This window comes from Stegodyphus dumicola, chromosome 5 (assembly GCF_044657685.1).
Source record: "Stegodyphus dumicola isolate Sdum_Otavi_A_Nest chromosome 5, ASM4465768v1".
NCBI lineage: Eukaryota > Metazoa > Arthropoda > Arachnida > Araneae > Eresidae > Stegodyphus > Stegodyphus dumicola.
Genome location: NC_140772.1, coordinates 210,835,029 through 210,855,739, shown reverse-complemented (window position 1 = coordinate 210,855,739; position 20,711 = coordinate 210,835,029). Strand labels below are relative to the sequence as shown.

The 20,711-nt window shown below is 32.3% G+C and overlaps 1 protein-coding gene across 1 annotated transcript in view; it reads left to right on the top strand.

Moving 5' to 3' along the window:
- mRpS26 (mitochondrial ribosomal protein S26) overlaps positions 1 to 20,711 on the top strand; it is a 35,900-nt gene extending 15,189 nt beyond the window's left edge. Inside the window, exons 3-4 of the mRNA XM_035368289.2 lie at positions 8,039 to 8,162; positions 20,348 to 20,711. Of these exons, the coding sequence (XP_035224180.1) occupies positions 8,039 to 8,162; positions 20,348 to 20,530 (307 nt within the window). The 3' untranslated portion in view covers positions 20,531 to 20,711. The remainder of the gene's footprint in view (positions 1 to 8,038; positions 8,163 to 20,347) is intronic.

The window sequence follows — 20,711 nt, the reverse complement described above, 5'->3', positions numbered from 1 at the left end:
TTTTATAATGTAATTAATGTCACATGCATTATATATGAAAAGATATTAAATATTTCATTCTTATGCACTCTGTATCGTCTATATGAAAAGCAAATATGACAGTGTAAAGTAAGGAAAGAAAAGCCAAATGTTGCCACTGGCCATAGTGTAAGTTGTCTTTCATATTTAAACAACAAATTTAACAATTTAAAAATATGTGTTGCCTCTGCCCAAAATAAAATATTTTTCTCTTCCATGCACTGTGCAAAGCATAAAATATTTAATTTCTCTTTCAGATTTAATCTTTCTGAAAATTACATTACAAAAAATTACAAAAAAAATTTAACTTTTACAAATTAAGTAAATAACACTTGTGATCTGCCTAGCAGTCAAATTCTGACGTAGAATCCGAAAGCTAACGTCATCTTGTATCTTTTCAGCGATTCACATGCAAATTTATCAAAAAAAATTATTTTAAAAAAAGGACCTTCTCATTCTTAAATATGATATATAGGGTAAAATACAAAAATTTGAACTGAATTGTTTTGTTCTGAGAAGTATTTACTCATGCACATCTATTACATGTAATTTAAACAAGATTAAACAAGAGTAGCAAAGTTTACAAATTCTAAACGCCAGTTGATACAAGCTACAGTGAATTCATGTGTCATTAAAGATAACCTATGATACTTCAAGAAAAATAATGTTGTGCCATTTGATAGTAAATAAATGTAAGAATCAATGCCGATTGCAATTTCATTTAAACTTAGTTCCAATGAAATTGCAGTTGGTAATAATTTCATGCTTATATGAGCTAATTTTTATTTATAATTACTTAATTTGTTTGCTAAAGGACACATGTTACAGAATTGCAACACTGAAAAATGTAATAGGCAATAAGAAATTAATTTGAAAGAAGCCAGATCATATATAACTAGCAATATGATTTCTTTACTGTTCCTGCAACAGTCAAATCTCATCAAGAACTAGATATAAGAAAACAAATACAGTTTTGAACAGTCATCAGATTTTTGTTACAGGAATAGAGGGAGAATTTAAATCCTAGATTATATAGATCACATTTAAAGTTACCATGGCCTCTGTCAAACTGAAATTCCTGCAACACTCTTTGTAGCTTTTGCATCAACATTTGTACCTGATTATTAGATTTTTGTCTATATAAACAAGTAAATGTCATTCTATTGCAAATAAAACTGAATTTGACAAGCCCCCCTTTTTAGTTCTAGAGTTCCTACTAATCTTAAACCTTAATCACATTTTTGTCTGCATCTCTTTTCAAATGTTGCCACCCACTGTTATTGCCATGTATTATTTTTAAAGAAATAATGTAGCATATGTAATGCACATAGCCCAAGAAAGAAAGAAAAGATTGGCCAGCGGAATAATTAGCCCGACGGAGCCACCCCTGGTTAGTGCTGGGTGGTTTGTTGGACGGAATTTATAAAAAAAGAAAAAAGAAAGAAAAATTTGAAAGGTTTCAGATTTTAAATTACGTCCAAAGGAGCATTTTTTTAACATTTTGTGTGTTACTCTTATTTATTAAATATCATGTTCTTCGCACTTAAACCATAAAATTCAGTTCAAGAGCAATTTCGCAAAGTAGTTTTAAGTTGAGCATATTTTTAGAATTTCCGATACACAGTCTCGTGTGCTGGAGATCAAAATGTTTTTTCTGTACAACGTTGCGATTGCTCGCTTTGAAATCCTTGAGTTTGTTAATAAAAAATTCGCTAAAGTTTTACAAAATATGCAATCGATAGTAAAACAAATTCCAAATTTCAAATTTGGGCTTCCACATGTCCACATTGGCGGTAGGATTACATCATTCAAAATTCGATGGCTGTATGTACCATTGTTTTATCACAATTCAAGAAATATCAATACATTTATGCAGATTTTTCATTATTTAATTTCTTCAAATATAATGCAGGACTCTAACATTTATTGGCAACAGTTTGAAAAGTGAAACGGACATTTGTAGTGATTCAACACAAAATCACAAAATGAAAACGATAGTCCTTCAGGTACAAAGCCCCTTTGGACTAACAAGAAAAAAAGTAGAGAGGAGGAATGAGAAGACCAGTGGGGCAAAGGGGACTTTTGACCCTGGTTGTCGGAGGGAATGGTCAGATTTTTTTTTTTGGCTGGAAGACCATTGCCATTTCTTTTGTGATGCAGAGATTGTTTTCTCATTCAGCAGAGACAATGCCAGAATTACCTATCCACGATTGTACCTATAATATATAATAATCAAGAATTGTTTACTTATTAAAGTTTATTGTTAAACAAAGAATAAAAAGGTGCCATCTATGCGTGGATCGACAGTAACATGTGTGAAGGAAATGAACCCCACGCTACGGATAATGCAATAATTCTTATTTCCATCTGTACGACTACGGCAGTCTACTACAGCATATACACCACCAAATTTTATCGTCATGTATAATGAAGCAACTATAAAAAAAATTATGTCAACATTTAATCCCTTTATCTGGAATTTTAAAAATATCTGATATAAAATAAATTTAACTTCCATATGTTGTTGCTATTTAGTGAAGCATGAGATATTTAATCTGCTTGTTCTTAATTAACAAGCTAAGTGTTTAAAAGCAATAAATGCAGTTCCTTATCTCTTATTAATCACCATCTGGATCCATAAAATTACACTAGCTGGATTTATTACTTTCCACACCATAAACCACAATCAAAGTTTCAGATCAATTGATTGTACGTCGCAAATGATCAAAACATTGTACGACAAAAAATTAGCATGTGCAAGGACAAATTCGAAGCAATTATTTGTAATGTTTTTTCACTATATTCATTTTCGCAATTGCAGAAAGAATTAGATAAATGCACATTTATATCCATATATTATGACGGTTCCAAGCACAAAGATTTAAAATTATTTCTCACAATTGTTAGACTTTTCGATCCAGAAACAGGAATTAAAATTAGAATATTAGATTTTTTTTCATTGCCTTCATAATAATTATTGATTCAATAAGTTCTATTTTATAAAAGAGTAATTTGAACAATAAAATTATTGCCTATTGTGAGGATAACACTAACACAAACTTGGTGGTCATCAATAACGTTTTTATGAAACTTAACGAACATTTGAACAAAAAAATTATTGGAGTAGGTTGTGCAGCGTATATTCTACACAGTACTATTCAAACAGCATCTGACTTACTTCCAGTGGATCTTGAAAATATTATTGCACAAATTTACTCCTATTTATATATATATATATATATACTGTGCATGTTGAAAATTTGAAGGATTTTTGTGAAAGTGCAGAAATTGAATATAAAAGAATTATTGGTTACAGCAAAACACGATGGCTAGCTCTTTTACCAGCTGTAGGAAATATTTTTAAAATATACAAACCATTAAAATCTCACTTTTAGCACAAGATAAATGTCGAAGAATGTTGCAGCTCTTTTTTGAAAATGACACATTACAAATTTGGCTTCAGTTCATCCACAACCAAGCTACATTATTTCACAATGCTGTGAAAATTATTGAAGGGTACAAAATTTCAATTACGGAAGTGTCAAATGAAATCAATAATTTAAAAACAAAATTGCGAGAAAGAATTGATAATGATTATGTTCCTTTAGTTATTCGAAAGAACATCACTAGGTTGGAAGAACAAAGTGCCATTAAACGACCTGATTTTCTGAAAAAAGGCAAAAATTTTTATAATAACTGCTTGGAATATCTTGAAGAACGGACAGTTCAATTCGAGGGGTTTCTGCCGATAACATTGCGGGTGAAAACGTTACAGAGAAAATAACGGAAAGCCAAAATGTCATGATACAAAACATCATGGGAGAAAACATCACAGTTCTAAAACATTGTCGTCGAAAATAAAGCAGTTAAAAAACTTTGCAGTTTAAAAATATCATGGTAAAAAATAAAGTATCTACAAATCATTGCATGATAACATCACAGACATGCTTTTTTTCAGGTTTTAATAATTGTAAATGTATATTCCCATTTATGATTTGTGGGCGCAAGATGTAAAGAAGGATAATTTTTACTTTCACATTTTTTTATTATTTAATAAGTTTTTGCTGAAAAAGTAAGAAGGAAACTTAAGCCTAGAAAATTAAATGCAACTTATATATTATACTTTTCATGAAAAATTACCAGTAAAAACTTTATAAAAAATGATTTATTAATGGCCTTTGTTAGTTAACTATGTCGGTTTAAAATTCTATTAAGTGCTATAAGTTGCATTAATTTTCTTTGCTTACGTTTCCTTCTTATTTTCTCAGCAAAAATTTATTAGTTAATAAAAAGTATGAAAGTAAAAATTATCCTTCTTTCCATCTTGCATTCACAAATCATTATGGGAATATCCATTTACATTTATTAAAGCCTGAAAAAAGCATTTCTGCGATGTTATCGTCATGGGATGATTTGTAGATACTTTATTTTTTACCACGATGTTTTTAAACTGCAAAGTTTTTTAACCGCTTTTTCTCAACGACAATGTTTTGTACCATGATGTTTTAGAACTGCGATGTTTTCTCCCACGATGTTTTGTAGTACCATGTTTTCACCTTGCGTTGTTTTCTCTGCAATGTTTTTGTCCATGTCGATGTTTTCGACTATAACCGACCAATTCATAAGAGAAATTTCACGACATTTTAATAAATGATCCGAATCTTTTGCAAAGTATTCACTCGGATAAAATATATGACGGTGAAAGAAAATCATAATTTTTTTAATAAAATTTTAAATTAAGTAAAAAACATAATATTCAAATTATAGTTTTTACAAATATTTTTATAGTTACCAATAGTTAATAATAAATATATTTTTGTATATTTATAGACAAATATATGAATATATACAATTAAATATATTTTTTGAATTATTGGTTTGCTTTCATAACTTAATTACAATTCTCATTTCATTCCATTTGTCCTGCTTTGTCTCAATGAAAATGTGGTCACTTTAATAAAGATTGAGCTGTTCTTTCTAACTATATAAAGAATAATCTATTTTCTTAAAACTTCCAATGTAATCACAAGCGATTTTGGCAGGATTTCTGTCATCTTTCCAGTTTACAGGAAAATATATAAGTGCCAGTATTTCAGACTGAAAAACAAATGCTGAAAACAGGCATTTTTGACATCCTTTTGTACTTCTTAAAACAACTCTAATTAATAATAACTCAAATATCTTGAGTTTGTTAATCAAAGTTTTGAGTTTTTGTAAATCAATAGCTTGAGTTTGTAAATCAATACAGTATAAATACAACAAGTTGCATTTATACTGTATTGTCTTTGATTTAGAAATACCTGAATAGTAATGAGTTGCTGTTTCTTCGGCCTTGATAATGGCTGCCTGATGTAAAGATTCAATAAGTCTATTGAAGCACTGCAAAGGTATGACTTGCCAAATATGTAGAATTTGTAGTAAAGTGGTTAATGTTGCAAATGTTGATGTTCTTGCCCACCTTTTTCCAGACTATCCTAACTTGTTCAATGGAATTTCAAGTCTAGGTTTCTTGGTGGCCATTTCATTGAAGAGAATTTATTAAATAGATTCTAGAATTGGGTCCTAGACAACTAGAATCTGTGATAGGAACAGTTATCCAATTGGAACATTTCGTTTCTGTCTGGATGGCAGCAAAGTATGTAAGGATATAAATGATCGTGCAGAGACTGACATGCTGATTGTTGTAAAATTTATAGTGTAATTTTAGAGTCACAGTATCAAAAATTAGTGAATTATTTAGAGACAGATATTTAATTTTTTTTTTTTTTTTTTTTTTTTTTTTCTGGACTGCTACCGCAATAACCCTAAGAGAATATTAAGATTTGATTTTGGTGTTTCTTAATAACGTAAAATTGGATAAATATTGACTTATCCATGTATAGTACAAAAAGGAATGTCTAATATCTTTACCTGTTAAAGACATATTTATTCTTAACATTATTGTTGTTGTAAAAATTTAGATTCATATTTTATCACACCTAGATAACCAGTCACTTAATGACATTCATGAGTTTGTCATATAAGAACAAGACATCGAAGGAAGTGAAATCTTGAAACATCACCAAAGTCCCTAATTAAATTTAGACATCATGCTTGCAAAGTACTGTAGGACTTGGTGGGAATGAAAACTGTCCAGCTACTTTTTTAACAAGATTTGCTGCTTGATCAATCTCATTCACAGGTATTCATGTATGTCAGTACATGAAGAAGCACGAGGACTTGCTGAAGAAAACTAGCATGGAACAAAAGTTACCAAACATGTCTTGCAGCCTTCGTTCACGCTTGCAAGCAAGACACTAAAGAGGGAAGAAAGAGAACTTCAAAACTATTTGTTCTTTTTAGTTAACATCCTTTGCCACAGTTAAAATGGAATTTAGAGGGGAAATGTGAGGGCTTGCCTTCACTCTAATGCAGTAAGAGTGCTTGGTATAAGTTCCAGATAGCTTTTTCTTTTATTATTCTTGAACTTTTGTCATAGAATGGGGGGAAAAAAATTAGTGCTTGGAACTATTTCTGAAAATTAATGGCCCATATGCCAAGCATCTATTATTTATTCCCAATCGAAAATGTCCAAATAATGAATTTTACTCATCATGATGTTTCCAACAATTGCTTAAAAAGGACTGCATTTTCAGTTGTGTATATATCTTCTGTCAGCATTCTCATGTACAGAAAAATAAGACAACTCTCCAATATTTGCATAACCCTGTCTGTCCCTAATTTAGACACACTTTGGTGTATTCAAATACTTCTATGAAATTGCTTCTATTTTGACTTGTTAAATCATAGCTCAAGCTTTCTGATTTAAATGACACATGTATAAAATATTTTTTTGATTAATGTTATAACAAAAGAAAACTTAAAGACTATTCTTAGTATAGAAATTATGGATATTTCAGAGTTCACAAATTAATTTGGATACTTTCATTTTATCCCGTTGATGGTGAAAGCTGATCATTGTCAAGCCAAGAACATTAGCAGAGGTACTGACAAAGCTATGGCAGTTGTTCCTGCGAATTCTGAAGAAAACTGTCTTTCAATAAACGATCAGTTTTCGATCCAGTTTGTTTGGGGGTTTCATTAAAAGGCTTTTATCAATTTCTTTTATTTTATTAGGCTTTGTAACTTTACTGAAAGCTTTGTTTAGAATGCTTTAAGTACAAACTTCCTGCAGATAATTGTTTCAATCTATGACTGTGTTGTTGACACATATTGTGCCCATTGATACACAGGGTTTGAATTTTTTTTTTTTTTTTTTTTCTTTTAATGTTAAGGTCCCATACCTTTTGAAATAAGCTACTGCTATCTGGCCTATGGTCCGAATGCTATTTTTTTTTTTTTTTTTTGTTGTTGTTGTTTTTAAAATGCTAGAAAAAGTATAAAATACGAGTTAATATATGCCCTTGTTTATAAACACAAAGTGTGGCTTCTCAAGAACCAGTTGTGTTACATCACACAAGTGCACATTGCTGTTACACCACACTTACCTATAATTGGTGCTAAATTGTGCTACTTGGTGATGACAGTTTCATGTGTGATGAAGTAATATGTAAGTACCTGCCTCTTTAATATAAATCTTTATGAGCAACTTAAAAACAATGTACTGCTGAAGAAGTTGAATTTCATTTTTAATAAAACCAGTTCAGTTCGATAAAAGGAATTTGTGGAGGTTGCAGTTACTGTATATATAGTATAGCCCAAATATCTGGCATTTGACTAACTGGAAAATTCAAGTAGCCAGAATATTTTAAGTTGTTTTATTTTTTTATACAAAAAAATTACACAAGTGAGAGACTTGCATAATTTGATTGTGAATATAATTATATAGGTTTCTTTCAGAAGATATTACTGACATCCCTCACACATCATTGCACCTACCATATTCCTGTGTGTGTGATATCAATTAAATTTTGTTGAAGATAAAAATCTATAATTGTCTGATATTCTGTTAGTTCAAAGCAAATTCATGTGTATAATAACTTTGTAAAACTAAGTTAATGGGTTTATTTTACATATTTAGAGAAGAAACATCAGAGAGACTATTTCAAGAAAAACAACTTGAATTATTACAATTAGAAGAAGAAAGGAAGCTTGAAGAGCAAAGAATTAAAGAAAGAGTTGAAGATATAGTTAGGAAAGAAAAGGTAATTTCAGTAATCTTTGTTTCAAAACTTTTAGTTTTACCACTGAATATAAATTAATATTTTTGAAAGCATGGAAAGTCATTTTAAAAATATTTTTATGAGAAATAAAACATTAAGAAAACACATTTAATAGCATTTTATTAAAAGATGTATACTACCGTATATACTCGCCGTATAAGTCGACCCCCCCCCCACTTCGACATAAAAAATTCTAGAAAATAAGAAACCCGCGTATAAGTCGACCCCCCACTTCCGAAATCGATCGAGAAACTTCGAAAAAAATTTTTAAGTACTACATTTATTCAAAATCATCTGAGAAAAAAGTAAATATACGATAAAAAATACCTTGGTAAATAAGCAAAATCAAAATCCTTCAATGTCTGATTCATGGTCAGATTCGCCAAACATTTCATAGAACTCTTCTGTCGTCATTGGCTCGTCATCATACATATTTTCAGTCTCGAACTCTGTATTGTTACAATCATTACTACAGCCTTCGTCGTCATTTTCACTTTCAAAAACAGCATCATCTTCCGTGCCGTCTAGTTCGTTGCTAATACAACATTTTTTAAATGATTTTATAAACATTTCAGAGGGTATTTCGCAGGCATTTGCATTTTTCAGGGGCAAAAACATAAAAATTTCCAAAAGTGTCCACAATTTTGGCCACCACTGTAGTTCGTCACATAATTTAAGTCATGAAATTACTTCAAGTAAGTTACTTATTTGATAAGTCGTCCAATTTGAGTGCAAGAAGAAAACAACTGCAATATATAAAGAAATTTTTGAACTTCCGATTCTTTTAATTTTTTATGGCCCCGCTTATAAGTCGACCCCCCACTTTGAAGTCTTTTTTTTTGTCCAAAATATCTCAACTTATACGCGGGTATATACGGTAATTGTAAATAAAGGAAAAATAAGGAAGCTTTTTCTAAGTTTATGAAAAAAAAATTTTCCAAAAACCTATCATTGGAAAGGAAGCCAGTGAAACCCTTTTATGAATAAGCTGTCATCAATTTCCACTATTTTTATAGCACTCATCAGTTTTAGGATAATATAAAAAGGAACTGGTAATCTCATGTCATTTATACAAATCAACCATAAGTTCTGCATGTTATTTTGCAATAAATGCCACCCAGATGATATAGTGGTTAGGGAAGCCGACTGCGATACCAAAGGGCCTGGGTTCGATTGCTGGAGAAGGCATGGGTTGTAACTGTTCATCCCTTCATAGGGGCAAAGGTGGCCCACCTCTTAGGTACTTCCATAATAAAGCGACCACCACTTCTGGCCGTAGTAGTGGCCAAGCTGAAATCGGCTGAGGACCTGCCACTAGTTTAAAAAAAAAGGCAATAAATAATTGTTACTTTTCTATTAAAGCCATATCGTCCATTTTTGGTGGCAAATTGCACTTGGACAAAATAACAAATAATTGGTGCATAACCTCTTATGTAATTTTTTTTTTTTTTCATCAGGCATCATGTTGTGATTCATTTGAAGCAAATTTCGATTCACAAAATGCAGTAGATGTTAACTTCTATCGCTACAAGTAAATTAACCATCCACTATTACAAAAGAGTGCATGATCCAAAAGAAACACATTTGTGTTTGGTGACTTCTTTCAGCATTATTGAAGGCTATGTAGCTAATTTAGCTTCAAGTCACATTTTAATTTCATGAGATGGTTATTCGAACGTAGTCTTTTCTTCTGAGGAATATATCTTCCTTGAAAAAAGGCGATAATCACGTGCTCATTTTGTAGTAATTTCCAAATAATCAAGTTCACTGCAGTTTTTTAAAAAATGATTAGATGAAAATCCTGTTTTTGCAAATGACGATTGTAAAGACAATTGCTGCCAAGAAAGAAAGCATGCAAAACTTTAATATGCGGCACTGAAAAGATATATAAAAACAAGAAAAAGAACAAAATAATATGGCTTTAACAGAAAATTATGGCATCCAGGAAGTTCCATAATTTTTCAAATTGAAGGGCATTTTCTTCCTCTAAATTTGTTACTGCTAATAAGGAGTGACTTGAATTGACGCAATTATGCAAATACAATCTTTTCTGCTCGTGTTGTACAATTCTAGCATGGTTGCAGCATAATTTTTGTTGCCGTGCAATGCTAAGAATGGAAAACCCAAATGTTCATTTTTCTCAGATTATGCTTTTTTATATTAAAAAAGGAAAAAAATGCTAGTCAAATTGCTCATAAAATTTATGCTACATGTGAGCAAAGTGCTATTTATAATGACACAGTTCAAAAGGCATTTTGAGAGGTTTTCAGCCTCATAGATGATGCTGCCAATCTTGAAATCTGAAAAAAATTGAAGTTTTTTGCAGGAAAACTCAGAGATTTTCCATACTGTGCAGTGATGCCATTTCAAAGGAACTGCAAACTGTTACAAATTCACTTTATAATGCATGATTCAGGTTATTTAACTGTTTGTAATACAATCTGATGTAAAATATATATTCTAAATTTTATGTTCATTGTCTTTTTTTTTTTTTTTTTTTACATATTTATGCTGAGAAAATCCGAAGTAGGGATGCAAAGCTTTACCAAAGTGCTTTTAAACATGATGAAAATAAAAATAATTAATGTATATAGCAGAGGTGGCTAAACTTCATATCAGTAAGAGTTGCATGCTCGAATTCAGGAAAATTTGAGAACTGCAACTAGGTTTTCCAGAAGCCACAAATCCATACTTAACATCATCTTAAAAGTAGTGAAATAGGTTTCAAATGGTAAAAAAAGTCTGATTCTAAACATTCATTCAGTGACAGTTTGCCATCATCGTGTGATGACTTTTTTACGGACATTGAGTAGTTTTAGCTTATCATATTTCATATGTATATTTTATTTGCATAAAAGCTGCACCAATTGCCTTGAAAGACTGATTTACAAGTCACGCTATGACTCTGCTGGTAAACAGTATTCATATGAATAAATGTAGTAAATGTGTCATGTATTGAAGTGAAATATAAGTATTATCTGATCAAACATTGCTTATATCTTCAGATAAAAATCTACAAATGTCTACACTAGTCTGAGGCAACTCAGATCACATTAAATATAAGAAGAAAAAATTCAATAAATTGTAGTAAGATAAAGGTACAATTTGGTTAAAATAAAGTTTATTAAGAAAAATTATTCTGAAAATCGCTAGGGGTGGGGAAGTAGAATTTGTACAATTTCTTTTAATTCAATAAATTACATTTATTGCTGGGAAACATCTTTTAATAAAGGCTAAAAATTTAAAACTGAAAGATTCAGAATCTACACTGGGAGAATTGGCAAATATGACCTGCTCCGGACAACCATCATATGTAAATAAGGACCTGGTGAAAGAAGCTATCTCTGAAAATCCATGTTATACAGTTTAGGAACTAATAGACAGTTCTAAAAAGCATAGTAAATAATTATTTGAAGAAGACTGGATATGTAAGCCCCTATGATGTATGGGTAACCCATATTTTAAGAAAGCAAAATGTACTTGCATGAATTTCAGCATGTGAATTTTGCTGAAATGAAATTAAGAAGCTCCTTTTTTTAAACAGCTCATTACTGGAGATGATAACTAGATATTATGACATAAATAATATTACAAGAGAAAGGTGTAAGCCAAAATAACCTCCTGTAATAACACTGAAAATCTGCAAAGGAATTGTGTATTATGACCACCAAATCAGAATTTTGAAAATACTGTTCTCAAATGGCATTTAGAAAGCAGAAATAAAAAACAAAAAGGTGCCATACTTGGTGAGGTGTTGTCTTCCAAACTGACAGTGCTTGGCCCCACATTTCATTGAATGTCGCACAAAGGCTTATACAGTATAGCTGGGATGTTCTGTGTCACACCTTCCCATATTCATCTTACACCTCAGATTTTTATCTCTTCAGTCACTTCAAAATTCCCTGAATGGCTTGGAGTTTAAAGACTGTCAAACAGGACCTTAATAACTTCTTTATGGATAAATGTAATGATTCTTTAAAAAAAAAAAAAAAAAAAATTTCCTATTCCCATAGAGATGGCAAAAAAACATGAGGGGGGAATAGTATTTTATGTGATTTAATGAGATTTTCTTATGTTTTTGTACTACTACATTTGTAGTTATCATAAAAAAAAAAAAAAACATATTCCTGTTCAAAAATATATCACATGTATTTGAGGGAAATATTAAGAGTTTTGCAAAATGAATAATTGAATTAATTTGAGATTTGTAATATTTTCTCTTCTTAGCATGATTGTTGACTTGATGCTACATCAAAACTAAAAAATAACTTCATCTTGTAGTTATTTAAATAAGTCTTTTACTTTGGATTTTTCTTTAATGTTAAAACCTTTAGACTAGTTTCAAAATTTCATATGATAAACATACTTACACCAAAATAATGAATGTCAGTGCTTGGCACAGTTGTGACATGAGCTTGCTATCAGTAACATGCTTATATGTATTGTGTTTACTATCCCATGAATGGATGAATGCCAAAATTTAGACTATTGAAATCTTGATTAAAACAGCTGTAGGTTAGTCTTTAATTAAGGGCATAAATTTAACAAATTTTAGTGGAATATTTATTTGGAGACCCTTATAAAAGTGATAATCGATAAATTATGATAGCTTGCTTCAGTACTAAATGAAGAAAACCTCTCACCCCAAAATCAATAAAACTATTCTCTGTTGACATCTTACAGGTTATGCAAATTTCAATTAATAAATGGAAAAGACTAGATACGAAACTTACACTCATCCCTATAATTCTGGACAAAGAATCTTTGGCATCCTTTAATAGTAGCCTCAGAAACGGCATTATTTAAATTACATCCAACATTTCATACCTTGTTATGTCTAGCATCTTGGGCATATGCACAATGTAGCCCATCCTTTAGCAACTCTATGCAGCCAAACTGTGTGTATACACTGAAGAATACCAAGCTGTGTATATATGTCCTGAGACTTCAAGTTCACTGACATGCATCTTGAAATGTATTCAGATAAAGTAACATATATATTCAAAGTCAAGGTACATTTTGAGAGGGTCATTTTAATAAAGAAAATACCTACTAGGAAACTTGAGAATTTGGGGCCAAACCCCAGACCACTTCAGGGGGTGATTAAGTTATGCATACTAACTAAAATATTTGCTCCATACTTTGGTGATAAAATATCACTCTTATAATTTGATAATAGAATTCTATTATACAGTGCAAGTAACGTAAATACAAATTTTGGAGGGATGAGAAAACATTGAAAAACTACATTTATACAAAATTACAGTAAGAAATGAGCAGAAAACATTTGTGTCACAATAAAGTTTTCCTTGCAGATTTGTTGATGATATTTCATTGACACTGGTGTATTTTGTGCTTAAGTTGTTTTTAGCATTTTAGCAAGTAAGCCAATCACAGTAGTCAAAGCAAATGGCATGATTTACATCCTTAAGGAGACTTCCATCGATCTCGCAAGAAAAACAATAATTCCCAAAGTTTTCAAAATTTTAATTAATTTTTAAGTTATAATAATGGTAATAATAAACAGGAGGTATATAACACCTTAAATTAACAGTGAGTAAAAATGCTAATAAAAATTTTTTTTAAATCAAATTTAAAAAAAAAAAAAGAGTTATAAATTTTAAAAAATATAATTAATGGAGCAGGAAAGGAAAGCAATTATTTGTGAAATGTAATGCATATATATATATAAATTGTAGAACTAGGGAATTTTGTGAGTTAGAATGAAATAACTAGTATATAATCAAAAAATGTTTGCAAAGTTGGAAATATGCAATTTTGTCAGTGATGTCAAAAAATACGCGTTTTAGATAAGAAGTGTAAAGTGACCTGCAACATTCCTTTCGTAGGAGGAGATTAAGAAAAAACTGATACAAGTTGAATGTTTTGTAATAGTGAATACGAGCTGAATCGGTAGCCAGGAGGGCCATCGGTCAAGTGTAATCCGTTGTAATGGAAGCATTAGGAGTTTCTCAAAGTGTCATTTCCAGACTATGGAATCTGTTTTGGGAAAGTGGAAATGTTTACCGAGATCCCGACAAAGTCATATGCCTGCAACTACACAAAATGAGGACTGGTATATAACTCTAATGGCCAGAAGAAACTGCGCTTTGAACGCCACTTTCTTGCAACAGCACCTTCAAAGGGCTGGGCTACCGATATCAGAGTTTCGACTCGAACTGTTCAAAACCGATTCCATCATATGAGTGTGTATGCTTGGAGACCTATGATTAGTGTTTCATTGACAAAGGACCACCATTGACTGTTCTGGTTCCTGCAGAAGGTGGACGCAGGAGCATCTCAGATGGGGACGATATAAGTGGAGCAAAGTGCTCTTCACAGATGAGTCCCACTAGTTTACAGCCTGACAATAGGCAGATTCTCATCTGGAGAGAACCTGGTACACAGAAGATACTTGCATTTGTGCATGAAAGTCGTAAGATACTACATTGTCATCTATAAAAAAAACTCTGGTCCAATGACATGCTATAAAAGATGCATGTGGGGTAGAGTAACTTCATTATAATAACAATCTCCAGTAAGTGAACCTCTGTCAAAAATGTGGAGCTCCATCCATCTATTCATCATAATGCCTTCCCATATAAGCACACCAGGACCACCCTAATGGTTTGGTTTCCTTCTATTAGTGGGATGAAAGCGAGTTCCTACCTTTCTCCATATCAACTATCATCCAACTGAAATTATCATCCATCTATCAACAACTATCATCCAACTGAAATTCAGAGTGCAGAGGAAGTGATTCCATTGATTAGGTGTCAAGTATTTGTGTTCTCTACACCACTGTAAATGGTGTCACCTGTGCTGCTATAACTGGTAAGCACCATTTAGGCTGGCAGGCCAATAGGCCATCTGTATAAATCACTTTATAAACCACAGTAAACTGGGACACCTGAAATCTCGTTACCAGGCGCAACTGCTGAGCCATGTTGCCTGCTGTCTGGTTTCAATCTCTTTCGCCTGCAGGATACTAAACTGGTCATCAGTTATCATTTTTCTTGGCCTAACCTTTCTTACATTGGTGTTGTCTGGGAAGCTTTCTAAGCTCATAAAACAATACTTTTATGTGCTCTAACTCTTGGGCGACAAACATCAAACTACACCATTCCTCAAGCTTGCCCATCATTCTACCTTGTGTAAAGCCATCTTCATATTTTCGTGTGTGGTGTCACACTGCACATACAATCTCAACTTCACCTGCAGACAAATGCTTAAAAATGTGTATACAAGCCATTTTTCCTTGGAAAATCCTCCACAAAGACATCCCTCCCCCTTAGGCAGATAGCCCTTGAGTGCTTTGCCATAATTCAAACCAAACAGCGTAGAAATATGCCTTCCTTTCTTCTTTTTAGTTTGCCTTGCATTGCGAACACCGACTATTTGCATTTTGCATCTCCTGATGTACCCTCTGAGGTCACAGTGCTGATTGATATGCATCACCTTTCTACTGAGTTGGCTTTTCACTGTACTGATCACTAAAAGCTCTTTAACAATTTCATTGTTGAAAAATGAATTTATTGCTTAAGTTTTGCTCACTAGTGTGTATTATCATTCATTTATATAAAAGAACAAAATCAAGCAATTACTTCATATACAGTACAAAAGTAAAATTAACACAAATTTTTTAACATGAACCCTTCCCCCCCAGTCCCTTGAGATTTGTGTTAATAAGGTTTTACTGTATATTACATGTAATTAATTATCAGTAGGTAAATGATTAGTAAAACTACAAAGAAAACAATATACCATTTGTAAAGATGATGATGATCTCTAGACAATTAAAGAAAAATGAAATTATGTCTACACAATTAAAACAACAAAGAAAATGCCATTTGTAACCAAAAACAATGACATATTTTGTCTAGACAGAAACAGTTTTTGTTAATGACACTAACAATAAACAATTAAGTTACATTCAGACGAGTGCAAGTTCTGAGAATGTACTTCTCATATGAGGTGTTAGCCTTTATTATATACAAAAAAGAAAAAACATCCTAGATTTATCAGTATTCTGATAACTATATAAAATTTTGTTTCATGAAAAATACTGATTAGAAACTATTGTGTTATATTTGTTATACAACCTTATCAAATGAGTCCATGAGCCTTTCAAATTTAAAGCAAAACTTGGTGAATTAAAACATCCAAACTATAGTAAGCAAGGCGATAAATTTCTTTGTAAATAAAAAGAAAGAATTCAATTTTTCTCAGGGGGCTTTGTCTGAAAATCTAGTTGTGGCTGCTTTTGGAGTATCCCAATTCCTGAAACTGGGTATGCTCATATAAATGTGGAAAAGTTAATAGTTTCTGCAATAAAAATGATGCCATCGTGTATGTGTGATAAAAAAGCAAAACCACGTAAATTTGTTGTAATAGTGAATTACAGTATCGTGAAAATAGTACATAATATCGAATAAATAATTGTAGTTACTTTTTATAAGTGCATCCCCCCTGTCTTAAGTCAGTGAAAGTTCAAACATACCAGACAATGCTAATTTAATGTGTTTTTAGAGATATGATTTTGAGAATATATCTAATGAAGAATTTCTATTCTGCAAATCATTGAATACAAGACCAAAGGCAAAAGAAATTTCTAACTTGATTGATACTTATTCTAAATACACTGGTGTGTAAAACTTAAGCAACAGGTGTTCTTTTTGCCATAACTCCACGAGAAATCATCTGAGAGACATGAAATTCAGAATGAGAGACATGAAATTCAGAATGAGAGACAGCATTTTGTATAAACGATGACAAAAGCATAGTTGCACAAAAATGAATACAGTGCATACAGTATGTAATCAAACAAAAACAAAAAAAGCTTTATTGAACTCATAGGTATCTTTACACATGATTGTCTGTATAAGAGGAAGACTAACAAGCAGATGTTCCTTAGGTATGGGATATGGCCTCTCCTTACTGCAATGGTTGCTTCGTACCGTCTGTCCATACTCAGCACCAGGTTGTTCAACAGATCTTGAGATAAGAGTGTCTATTCTTTAATCAGCATCTGTTTAGTTGGGTGTTCCCCGAAGGATGTAATCGTGCCACAAGGCATCTCCCCAAAGCATCCCACACATATTCTATGGGATTTAAATCTGGGGGTGTACGCTGGCCAATCCATTCAAGTGATATCTCCACTTTCCAGTGGCTTCTGAACAGCAGGAGTCCAGTATGGCTGTGCATTGTCATCCGTAAAATCAAAGTCTTCTCCAATGGCACCTCAGACTAGACACACATGGAGAAGGATGACAATAACGATCTCTGGTTACAGAACCTCTGTTGAAAACATGGAGCTCTGTTTACCCATTCAGCATAATGCCTCCCCAGACGAGAACTCCAGGAACGGTCTCCTTCCATGATGTTACTGCAATGAAACTGTGTCCCGATTTCCCAAATCAACTGGTGTTGAGAATCGCTTGTGGCACTAAAACGACTCTCATTCAGAAAGAGGACATGACTCCATTGATGAGATGTCCAGTTTTTGTGATCCTTTCATGACTCTAAATGGTGGCACCGATGGCCAACTTTCAAAGGGATACAGCATTCATGATGGCAGACAAATAGGTCACCTTTGTAAAGGCATCTGGACACAGTAAACCATGACACAGTGAGTTGTCCCATTGCTGTACACTGTTGCTGAACTATGGCACTTGCTGACTGGTTTCGGGCTCTTTTCACCTGCAAGACGATATATCAGTTATCTACAGCAGTTGTTTTCCTGGGGCGGCCACCACCAACCTTTCTAACAGCTGTACCTATGATTTGGATGGCCTTTCCAAGTGCACAAAATGACACTTTTGTTGATTCCAAACTCTTCAAATATACTGGTCATACTATGCCCTTTCTCTAGCTTTCCAATCATTCTTCTATGTGTGAAGTCATCCAAGTGATTTTTTCTAGCCATATTTTATGAAAGAACCGACTTACAGTGAATGTCTTTAATTGCATCTTCATATTTCTTTTTACTGTAGTCTTGAGCTGAGCATGCCGATCGCACGTGTTTTGCTAACGCTCACGTTGCCTGTGATTTTTTGTTCCTGACATTTGCATATATGCATGACCTTCCTACTAAATTGCAAGTCCATTGTACTGATTGCAAGAACCCCTTTTCTGCAATTTCATGGCTGTCTGATTAAAATTTACATTGTTGCTTAAGTTATGCACACCAGTGTAAAATCGACTGGAAAAAATATGTAGGACTGAGCAGTGTTAATGCTTCATAACAATGGCAGGCGTCCACATGGGGCTTTTTTCAAAATAAAGGGTATGGCACCAGAATATGTATGATCGCATTGGATTCAGATATTAAAAAAACCATAATTGAATATTTTGTGATTAAGCACTTGAACAGCTTTGACAAATATCATTGATAGATTTTCGGCTGTCCTTGCATCAAGAGCATCCAATTTTAGCACAAAAAGCAATTAAATTTCTAATCACTTTTTTTTTTTTTTTTTTTTTTTTTGTTACAACTTACAAATGTGAAAAGTTTTTCTAAAAAATAAATAAACTAATTACATGTCAAACCAGATTGAACCCTTTGTGGCACACTACATTTTAAAGTTGGAATTTCATCAAAAAAAGTTGTGCAAAGTCTATTTAGGCTAAAAGGAGTATACATATAAAAATTGGTAAAAATTGCACTTACCATTTTAATTTTGTGAATGTTCCATGAGATGGAACACTACACCGCCAGAGCTCTTAAAAGTGCGACTATGTGAGCATTGCAGTGAAGCACAAAAACGAGTAGAAGCTTTTGTATAGTAATGAAAAAATACTGTATTATGGCTATGTATTATAGATAAATATATGTATATACACAAGTCCTATATACAAAAATATTTACAAATTTTTCGATTTCTTAGCTTCGTGAAGTTGCTCAAAGCATGTCACACCTTTTTGATAGAAGCACAAATTAACTTTTCAGGTTTTGCACACAAAACTTGTTTTGTGCGGCTTCTGTTCCGTGATACAATATTTTTAGAATTCCAAGTAGGAACTTGAGGCTGCGTAGAGGGGCCTGGCTGAGATGGATCATCAACCTCCTTATCAGATAAAGATGTTTAATCTGACATATCATCATCGGATTGCACAAGTGGTTCAGGAGTGTGTATCTCAGTATCGCTACTATCCTCATGCTCTGATTCAGAATCCGAGGGTAATTTATGAAGCACTTTTAGCACTTCAGACAGAGTTAGATATCTCCATGCCATTTATGGAAAATTAATAATAAAAAATTAACTAAATTAATATTAACAATAAAGAAAAATAAGCTATAAGATATACATACATAAAACAATATCTACACAATTATTGAAAATAAATGGGAATGAAACTAAAAAGCGACAGCAAAAAATTCACGCAGCTCTAAGTAAGGATGACTCGAGCTACTGATAAAATTCCTGCCTGAAAACTACTCACAAAAAATCTCAAGATGCCCATATTAGGATTTTCATAGCACAAACCACACCTCACCCCTCAATACTGCTTTGTTTGACTTTATTACCCCCAAAACAACGGAAACAAGAAACATATACAACAGATGTTTTCTCCTAAGAACGGATGTTCTGATGCGTGATAGCATGAGATCGCTGAAGACGTGTTCCCGCTGGTGGAACACCCCATTTTATTCAATGATTCTTCAGAGAAAATTAAATGAAAATAAGTGGATTTTAATAACACATCATAGGTGAAAATTCTGGGTCTCCTTGTGATATGCTGGCATCTACTATTTAAAAAGAGTTCAAAGTATATTATAAAGGCATTTTTATCCATTTATGGTTGAATTTAATGGCTTCAGAAGCGATTCAAGTTAAGTGTTTCATGTAGTGGAACACTGAGCAACAAAGGGTTAAGAGTAGAGTTATCTTTTGCTCTAGACCTGAGTTTTAGTTAACGAGAAACAGCATCCCACTTCCGTTTAATTTTTTTTTTTTTTTTTTTTTTTTTCTTGTACATTTTTACATGTATTTTTGTTAGTTTCACAGCAGAGGAAAAATATTTGAATAAATATATATTTGATAGCTACCATACATATATAAAAAGAGAGAAGTATGCTAGTACAAGTGAGGTTTTTAAATCAATAGAATTCTTTGAATTGATTATCATTATATGTTCTATAACCTTTTTCTATATTATTATTTTAGGAGATGAGTGCATTTTATATCAATTATGACAATTTAGATACAGCTATTGAGCAAGCTATGGACAACCCAGTAAATGTCAATTTTGCTATAACTCCAGCTGGTGATGTAATATGGGAAGGCAAGCCACCACCTGAATATGAAGAAAATGTAATCAAAAGAATCTCAGAAGGTAAAAAATTGTAGAAATAGCTATTAAGTGTCAAACTATTGAAAAAACACTGCAATGTACATATATACAGTATGTGTCAGAGTGTATATGATACAAAAAATGCCTTATAGTATGACAAATACTTCTCTTTTAAATGGTCATTTTCCAAATTTCTGTATAATAAATATCTGAAATAAATAAATTAAAAAGACAAAA